Source organism: Neovison vison, chromosome 1, assembly GCF_020171115.1.
Source record: "Neovison vison isolate M4711 chromosome 1, ASM_NN_V1, whole genome shotgun sequence".
NCBI lineage: Eukaryota > Metazoa > Chordata > Mammalia > Carnivora > Mustelidae > Neogale > Neogale vison.
Genome location: NC_058091.1, coordinates 243,927,974 through 243,937,909, shown reverse-complemented (window position 1 = coordinate 243,937,909; position 9,936 = coordinate 243,927,974). Strand labels below are relative to the sequence as shown.

Below are 9,936 nucleotides of genomic sequence, written 5' to 3'. Positions count from 1 at the left end.
GCGCCCTGCGGCCTGGCCTTAAGTCATCTGCGGCGAGGTTGCCACCTTTTCACCACCGTTAGCATTCTCTGGTTTTGGTGGGGGCGATGGAGCCGGTGACCGTCGCGCCTGACAGCGGCGACCGGCCAGGGGCTCTGGCGAACTCAGGCCTGTCGGCTTCCCAACGTCGGGCCGAGCTGCGGCGGAGGAAGCTGCTTATGAACTCGGAACAGCGCATCAACCGGATCATGGGCTTTCACAGGCCCGGGAGTGGCACGGGTGAGAGCCTCCCGTCTTCCCTCACTCTCCCACCCACCGCTCTGAGTCTTCGGGATCGTTCTTGCTTTCCCTGTAACGCCCCTCTGGCCTTTTGAAAAAGCTCTGCTCTCTGACCTCCCCTCTTGTCTCCGTTTCTTAGATGATGTCCCAAGTTCTCACTTAATTAACCCCTGGACCTTTCTAGTCCCTTTCAGTTTTCCGTGGGCTTCGCTCTAAGATTGTCCCCCATCTCCGCCGCAGGCTGCGAAGCCTTGGCTCCTATGCCATGGTGCCCTGTGCCCAGTTATGCGAGAGAGTCCCTTTTTCGTTCCCCACGCCCTCCCCTCTCTCGCAGGGCGCAGCTTTTATCCCGTCAGATTGCTCTATTGTGCGCCTCAGGGAAATGACTTTCCTTTATTTCCGTTCCAAATGCTTTCCCTTCCAGTGCCTTTACTAGCGTCTGTCTTCCTTCTTTTGCCTTTCTCCGTTACTCTGTCGGCCCTCCCGAGCTTGTGTTTACTGAACTGCTCCCTAGTCCTTCGTACGTGGAAATGGGACTCTTACGGTCATAGTCTGGTGTCTGTGTTCAGTGTCCTCAACACTGTCATCTACAGGCTTTCTACAACAGGAAGATAAAACTGGGTGACCGTTCTTTGTACCCCCAGCAAGTAGGTCGTGCCCCCCTGAGGTCTTCTCTCCTAGTGTGCTGAGATTGATACGATTGATGTCGGGGGCCGCATTTAACCCTAAAGAGAGTTCCTCATTTCTCGCCCAGTGCATGTGCAATGAGTATTCATGTGAATATTTATTGAGCACTGAGTAGGTGCTAGTGTTCTCTAAGTTTCCATTGATTGCCTTTTGTGATCGACTTTTATTCAGTGTTTGCAAGCTACTTAAAGCTTTGTGATTTCTGTGGGCTTTAGCTAGACAGCCCTGAACTTTTGGATAGTTCTCAAGTTACCAGGACAGGTAATAAGCACTCTTTCAAATTCTTCTAGAGCAATAGTTAGAAGACACATTTTTCCTTTTAATGATTATCAACAGGATGTTATTTCCGAAGACATTTATTGTCCTTCTCAAACTATATTCTGTATTTTGTTCTTTTGCTTTGAAAATTCTGTCACTAAAGGTTTTGTTTTGCTTTTAAAGCAGAACAGCATCTTCAAACTGCTTAGTTACCTACTAATGGCTCCCTCACTACAGTAGAAGGATTACGTAAACAGTAGCTTTACTGTAGGATATGCCACACCCTATGCTGGCAGGACTCTGGATTCAGAAAGTAGTATTAAAATACAGATTTTTAAAAAGCTTTAATGATTTTATATTTTTAATCAAATAAATTAGAGCAGGCAGTGTAGTCTTTCTGCTGGGAGATATTATCCGTGAAAACCTGGTCTTTATAGCTTGCTCTATCCATGATCATCTTTCCCACTTTGTCTCTAGTCTTATCTTCCTTCTCCCAAAGTTTGGGTTATATCCTCTACAAGAATACTCTTTTGGGGTGGTATATATTCTAAGGGTGGAGAGGAAGGAAACAGTTTATGTTTTATGCAGAATCAGTATTTAGATTCAGAGACTGCAGAGTTCTAGCAGTAGCAGCATATTTTTTAATATGAAAGGTGTTTGCCTGTATATACTACATAAGACTTCTAAATTTCTTTTCTCAGAAGATGAAGGTCAAACAAAATCAAAGCAGCAGGACAGTGACAAATTGAACTCCCTCACCATTCCTTCAGTTTCAAAGCGAGTAGTGCTGGGCGATTCGGTCAGTACAGGAACGACTGACCAGCAAAGTGGTGTGGCCGAGGTAAAGGGGACTCAGCTGGGAGACAAATTGGACTCTTTCATTAAACCACCTGAGTGTAGTAATGATGTAAACCTTGAGCTCCGGCAGCGGAACAGAGGGGACCTGACAGCAGACACTATCCAGAGGGGTTCTCGCCATGGCCTTGAACAATACCTCTCCAGATTTGAAGAAGCAATGAAGCTACGGAAACAGCTGATTAGTGAAAAACCCAATCAAGAAGATGGAAATACAACAGAAGAATTTGACTCTTTTCGAATATTTAGATTGGTGGGATGTGCTCTTCTTGCCCTTGGAGTCAGAGCTTTTGTTTGCAAATACTTGGTAAGCAGCAGAGTGGAAACTGCAAATTGGCTATGGAATTAATCCTTTTACTCCATGGAATTGATTGCCAGTATTACTATTAACCAGATTCATATGGCTCTTTGGAGATATAAACTGTTGTTCACCTTAGATATAGATGAAATGTTCTGGTAAAATACAGAGCCCAATAATAATTGCTTAACTTTTTCTGTACTCTAGGTAGCATTCTGAATGCTTTACATGTATTGTGTCATTGAACCTCATCCTTCTGATTCTGTGTTTTAGATGGGGGAATGAAGACTCAGAGGTTAAATCATTTGCCCAAGGTCACATAGTTCTAAGTGACAGCTAGGCTTTAACTTAGGCAGTTTCTTTCCGAAATCAAAGGGTAAAGTATCTACATGTACTATATATAAATTACCACTTTTCAAATAATTTGAACCTCAAAATGCAGTTCTGTGGTCCTAAACAGATGTAATTTTTCTGTGATTCAGCAAGCACTTCAGCATTTCGTAATGTTGTAGTATCATAATGGCAGTCCCATATTCTTGGTGCTTTCACCTGCCAGGAGAAATGAAGAAAAGCATAGTTCATAGTTCAGTGTCTTGCTCTTAGAAGTATTTCCATTCACTAGACATTTTAGGAATAACTACCAACTAGTGAGCTCAAAGCAAATTTTCAAGATAATTAAAGTTTATATTATTCATCAAGAAAGTTTTTTTAAATCTATTTTATGCACATTTTTTCTTAAAGAGAATCCATTGTATAGACTTAATTTGACATTACATTGTTATTATGGCTTTCAGCGTTTAATGAGATATGTAGCTGCTTTTTTTTTTTTTTTTTTCCCCTTAAGGGCTCTGTGCTTTTAGGATTTTTAAAGTTAATGTCCTATTTATGTGTGAGGAGGTTTTTTGTTTGTTTGTTTGGGGTTTTTTGGTTTTTTGTTTTTTTGCTATCAGATTTACAGCTGTTACTTCTCACAGCTTTCATTATACATCTATCTGGTAATGTTTGCTCTTTCACTCCCTTCATAATATTTTTAATTTTAAGAATAAATGTAAATTAATTATCATTTTGGTCTTTTCAGTTTTATCTTGCAAGCAGCATTTTACCTACAGTAAGAATAGCTTGTCATTTAGGTGCCAGTGGTATAGATAATGAGATAATTTCTTGTCCGAGTGTCTGGGAATGGATGGCATCTAGTGAGTACTGGGCCTTTTATGTGTGCTTTGAAATTGTTGTTTGATTACTTCTAGATGAGCGGGATGTTACTACATAATGTTTTATACATCTGTCACCACTGAATATTTTAAATCCTTAAAAGAATAAGTTTTTGTGAGAGTAGACATTTTGGGGTACATTGAAAGAATGTGACTTGACTTGAGAGACATATTTTATGATAAGGAGATCCAGTCCCTTTATTTTTTTACCCTTGTGCAGAAACAAGACTGCTTTCAGCCACTACAATTAAATATATGTGTATTTTTTTACAGTTTTTTTTGCTTAGAATTTTATAGCTGCTGTTGATTTGATTTGAATGATGATGTTGAAAATACATAATTTTATTTTCTGTCTTCACAGTCTATATTTGCTCCGTTTCTTACTTTACAACTTGCGTACATGGGACTATACAAATATTTTCCCAAGGTAAATTAAAACTTTTTCTAAATTATGGTGATATATTTAGACTGATTGATGACTAGATGATTTTAAGAACTTAAAAAAAATTAGTTATACTTATGGTCTGAATCAGTGCTACTAGAAGTGTCATTGGCCAACCAATGCTGATCTTAAAGCTATTATTTTTTGTAACAAGTTTAGAAAGTGAGTGATAGAAACTTTTTGGCAATTTGACATTGCTGTAACATTTTTTTTCATGTTTTACAAAAATGTTGGTCCATCATGGATTGGGGGAAAACTTAACCACAGAGTTTGAATAATACTTTTCTGAGAAAATACTTAGTTTAATTATTTAGTGAATTTAGTAATACATTTTATCTGTAATAAAGGAAATTAATTTTAAAATGGGTTCATTTATCTTATTATGCTCTTTACTGGATGCCTAATAACAATGCACTGTGTCTTTAATGTCAAGGCCCTGGTATTTCCAAGAAATATTTGGCCAAAATTGCAAAACAGAATCATGGAGAGTGTCCGTGTTTACCTACTCTGCTTAACTACAAATGTATACACAGTTTTACGGCACTTGGCTGGCGTAGAAAGTAACCTCACTGATGTAATTGAGTTTTGTGTGAGGTTTTTTGTTTTGTTTTTGTTTTTTTTAAGATTTTACTTATTTATTTGAGATAGAGTGAGAGCCAGACAGAGAGCATGAGCAAGGAGGGGAGGGGCAGAGAGAGAAGGAGAAGCAGGGTCTCCACTGAGCAGGAACCCCAATGTGGGGCACAATCCCAGGAACCTGGGATAATGACCTGAACTGAAGGCAGACACTTAACCCAGGTATCTCTTGTGTGAGATTTTTACTGAAAAACTGCTACTTGGTCTTTTGCTTAATCATTTATAATGCACTGAAAGACCTCATGTGTGTTTTCAATGGATTTGAAACATTTACATTCACGAAGAGTTAAATAGATTATACATATAATACAGAAAGGAATATAATTTTATTTGTAAATTTATTTAACTTTTTTGAATGATATAGCTGTATATTTATTGAAAGATTGATTATAGTTTTGCAATAGCAAAGTTTAGAAACAGCAAAGATGTCTACTAATAAATGACTCATTAAATTATGGCATATCCATTGAGAATGATGAAGCTCTGATATACGGATAATGGTGAGGTTGCCCAGAAATATTAAGAGAAGAAAGCAAAATGCAGAATACGATCTAAAGTATGCTACTTTTTTCATAAAAAGGAGGAAAATAGGGGAGCCAGGGTGACACAGTTGGTTAAGCATCTGACTTGGTTTCAGCTCAGGTCATGACATCAGGGTCCTGGGATCAAGCCCACACTCAGGCACCACACTCAGCATGGAGTCTGCTTAGATTCTCTATCTCCCTCTCCCCATCCTGCTCGTGCTTTCTCTCTCTCTTTCTCTCTCTCTCAAATAAATGGATAAAATCTTAAAAAAAAAAAAAGAGGAAGAGAATAATGGATACTTGATTTTCTTGTATATGTGTGAAGATACTTTGGAAGAATTTTTTAAGATTTTATTTATTTATTTGAGAGAGAGAGCACATGTGGAGTTGTGGGTAAGGAAGAGGGAGAAGCAGCATCCCCACTGAGCAAGGAGCCTGATAGAGGACTCAGTCTCAGTACCCTGAGATCATAACCTGAGCTGAAGGCAGCCATTTAACTGACTGAACCACCCAGGTGCCCCTCAGCTCAGGTTTTTATCTCATGGTGGTGTGTTTGACCCCCACGTTGGGCTCTACACTAGGCACAGAGCCTACTTTAAAAAAAAGAAAAAAAAAGAAAAGGGGAAAAAAACCTCTACAACCCTAAGATCAAGAGTCACACACTCCGTTGACTGAGCCAGCCAGGCACCTAATATACTCGACGAATATTGCATGAAACTATTAACAGTAGTTATTTGTGCTAGGAGTGTGTATGGGTTACTAGGTAAATGGGGAAGAGAGAAAAGGAAGGGAAATTACTATATACTTTTTTCTCAACCAAACATTTTGTTGTCACTTTTTTTTTTAAAGATTTATTTTACTTTTATTTATTGACAGAGAGAGAAAGAGAACACAAGTAGGCAGAGAGGCAGGGAGAGGGAGAAGCAGGCTCCCCACTGAGCAGGGAGCCCGATACGGGGCTCCATCCTAGGACTCTAGAATCATAGTCTGAGCCGAAGACAGATGCTTAAGCTACTGAGCCACCCAGGTGCCCCTTATTTTTTATTTTTTAAGATTTTTGTTTGTTTGTTTGAAAGAGAGCTTGTGTGCAGGGGGTAGGGAAGGGAGGGTAGAGGGAGGGAGAGAATCCAAATCAGACTTCGCACTGAGCACAGAGCTCGTTCCCACTGAGTACTCCATCCCAGGACCATGAGATCACAATGTGAGCTGAAATCAAGAGTCAGGTGCTCAACTGACTGAGCCACTCAAGTGCTCCAAGACTTTTTTTTAAAGTAATCTCCACATCCAGCATGGGACTTGAACTCAGAACCCTGAGATCAAGAATTGCATGCTCCACCAAAGGAGCCAGCCAGATGCCCCTTATGACAGTTTTTATTTTTATTATTTTTTAAATATTTGATTTATTTATTTGACAGAGAGAGAGAGAGATCACAAGTAGGCAGAGAGGCAGGCAGAAGGGAAGGGGGGAACAGGCTCCCGGCTGAGCAAGGAGCCCGATGTGGGGCTCCATCCCAGGACCCTAGGATCGTGACCTGAGCCGAAGGCAGAGGTTTAACCCACTGAGCCACCCAGGCGTCCCGCCTTAGGACAGTTTTTAAACTCAGAAATGTTTAAAGAATTGGCAGTGAACTACCGTTTACACTGATGACCTAAATTCTATAATTAACATTTTGTTATATTATCATGTATTTCAGAGTATGTTGTAGATGTAGACATCAGTATACTTTACCCCTGCACATTTTGGCCTACATGTCATTAACTACAATTCAGTGGTGGTTTATGGTTCTTTTTTTTAAAGTAAAATTTTTTTACAGTGAAATGTTCAAGTCTTTAGTATACCATTTAATGAGTTTTTCACCCTGTGAAACCCAAATGTTTTCAAGGTTTAGAACGTGACTGTGGGGATGTTCCACCGTGCCCCTTTCCAGTCAGCTTCAGCCCCTACAGACTGAGGATCTGATTTTCTTTTTCCCACCGTAGATTAGTTTTTGCCCGTTTCAGTACCTCTTTTTATTTTTCTTTCTTTCTTTTTTTTTTAAAGATTTAATTTATTTATTTGTTAGAGAGAGAGAGCGTGAGCACAGGCAGACAGAGTGGCAGGCAGAGGCAGAGGGAGAAGCAGGCTCCCTCACAAGCAAGGAGCCCGTGTGGGACTCGATCCCAGGACCCTGGGATCATGACCTGAGCCAAAGGCAGCCGCTTAACCAACTGAGCCACCCAGGCGTCCCTTTTTTCTTTCTTTAAGATATTAAGTAATCTCGGCACCTAGGTGGCCCTTAGGTGGGTTAAGCCTCTGCCTTCAGCTCAGATCATGATCCCAGGGTCCTGGAATAGAGCCCTGCATCGGGCTTTCTGCTCAGTGGGGAGCCTGCTTCTCCCTCTCTCTCTGCCTGCCTCTCTGCCTACTTGTGATCTCTCTCTCTCAAATAAATATATAAAATCTTTAAATAAACAAAAAAGATATTAAGTAGTCTCCGTTGTGGGGCTTGAATTTACAATCCCAGAATCAAGAATTGCATGTTCTACTGACTGAGCTAGCCAGGCGCCCCTTTATACATGTGAGATCATTCCTATACATACTTTTTTGTACAAGGCTTCTTTTAGTCTCCGTAATTTTGAGATTCATCCATGTTGTTGAGTATATTGGGACTCCCCCCCCCCTCGCCTTTGTTTTTTCTGACAAATATTCCATTGTGTGACTGTATCCATTTGTTTATCTGATCTCCTGTCCAGGGACATCTGTCTACGGTTGTTTCCAGTTATTGGTTATTATGTCTAAAGCGGCTGAGAATTTGTATGAATCTTTTTGTGTAGACTTTGATTTCTCTTGGGTAACAATACCTTTTTATATTTAGAAATTTTGGGGGGTGCCTGGTTGGCTCAGCTGCTTTTGGCTCAGGCCATGATCCCTGGGTCCTGTGTTTGAGTCCTGTGTTGGGCTCCCTGCTGTGCGGACAGTCTGCTTTTCCCTCTGCCTCTTCTCCTTGTTCGTGCTCTCTCAAAAAAAAAAAATCTTTACAAAGGTTTTTAATCATGTGACTAGATTTGGTGATACCAAATCGACTAAGTAAATGAAAATTCAGCCTTAAATGTCTTTAAAAATTAGCCAAGAAAATTTCATCAGGGAATACATGTTCTGGGTGCCTGGGTGGCTCAGTCAGTTAAGTGTCTGCCTTCGGCTCAGGTCATGATCCCAGCTGAGCCCCGCATCAGACTCCCCGCTCAGTGGGGAGCATGCTTCTCCCTCTCATACTCCCCCTGCTTGTGTTCCTTCTCCCACTGTCTCTTTCTCTCTGTCAAATAAATAAATAAAATCTTAAGAAAAGGAAATAGATGTTCATTGATATCGTACTACAAGTGTAACAAGTGTGAATTCCTTTGCATGACCGTTAGAGCTCTACAGAATGTTCCTATGATTCTGTCACAAATAACTAAAGTATGGCTATTACTCTTCTCTTACTTTTGTTGTCTAAGATGTACTTCCAATAAGATTTCTCCTCTCATTTTTGTCCATCTAAATCTTGGTCATTCCTGAAGGTCTGTTTTTTATTTTACTTCCCTTTGAAATCCTTCCCTGGGCTTTCTTTATACACCTAACCCTGGAGTAAGTTTCTATCTTCTTTGAGCCACTGTGCCATACATTATTCATGTACTTCATTTAACAGTTATTTATGTCCCGTGTATTAGTGTTTTTTTCTGTTTTTGTCTTGGCTGTTGTATATATCTTAAATTGTTATTTGTCTTGCCTTCCTTCCAAGATAAGACTTTTTTTTTTTTCCACTTTGAGGACTTGGTGTCGTTCCCCTACTGCCTACCAGTTTGCTGCTTTACATATTATACACTTAGTAGATGTTGATATATCACTGACTGATGTTTTGAAACTTCATTAACAGGTTTGATTCAGGCAAAAATAACAACACTGATAATGTTTGTGTGTAGCTTAAGTAGTCTTCTGAAAGCTGTAAGATTTATCAAAGTCTTTCTGTATACAGGGTGAAAAGAAGATAAAGACAACTGTACTAACAGCTGCCCTTCTATTATCTGGAATTCCTGCTGAAGTGATAAATCGATCGATGGATACCTATAGCAAAATGGGCGAAGTTTTCACAGATCTCTGTGTCTACTTTTTCACTTTTATCTTTTGTCATGAACTCCTTAATTACTGGGGCTCTGAAGTACCATGAAGCTTGCAGCACTCAGCAGGAGAAGCTTACCAAAAAGCACCTTCTCTTCAATACTGCAGTGTCTCTAAGGAGGCAGATGGCTTTACACCTTTATGTAATTCTTGTACTTGATAGGGGTTGTAAAATCATTTGATTAGGAATGGAATGGCAGTTTCCCTGATTTAAAAGCGTTGAGTTTGTCTTAATACTGTTGTGAAGAATAGACTTCCATTGTCATTAATTGACTTTTCTTGTATAATTAGAATCCCTAGTCTCCACCTTTCTCTAACTTCTAAGATTTGTAATTTCTCTTTTGGGAGCTGAGCTGCTGCTTTTAGGAGAGCACATGAATACGGTCTCATCCAGCCCCAAGGGCTGCAACTTGTATGCAACTTGTATTTGTGTTACTCTGTCCTGAGAAATGGAGCCATCTTAAAAATAAAATGAGAGAAACTGAACTGTCTAATGTTAAGTCTGCACATGCTAACTTATAAGGGCTATTTTGACAAGTATCTTAATTTATACTCCAGTGCAAATATGGAGTAATGAAACAATTACTAATATTCATACGTGTGAAATTAGAAGGTATTTATAAAGGTATTCA

The 9,936-nt window shown here is 39.8% G+C and overlaps 1 protein-coding gene across 1 annotated transcript; it reads left to right on the top strand.

Moving 5' to 3' along the window:
- On the top strand, window positions 1–9,790 carry CAMLG (calcium modulating ligand). Its single transcript, XM_044227323.1, has 4 exons — window positions 1–258; window positions 1,905–2,365; window positions 3,929–3,994; window positions 9,162–9,790. The coding sequence occupies exons 1-4, from the start codon at window positions 87–89 to the stop codon at window positions 9,351–9,353; spliced, it is 891 nt and encodes a 296-aa protein (XP_044083258.1). The 5' UTR covers window positions 1–86; the 3' UTR covers window positions 9,354–9,790.
- Window positions 9,791–9,936: the final 146 nt, after the last annotated feature.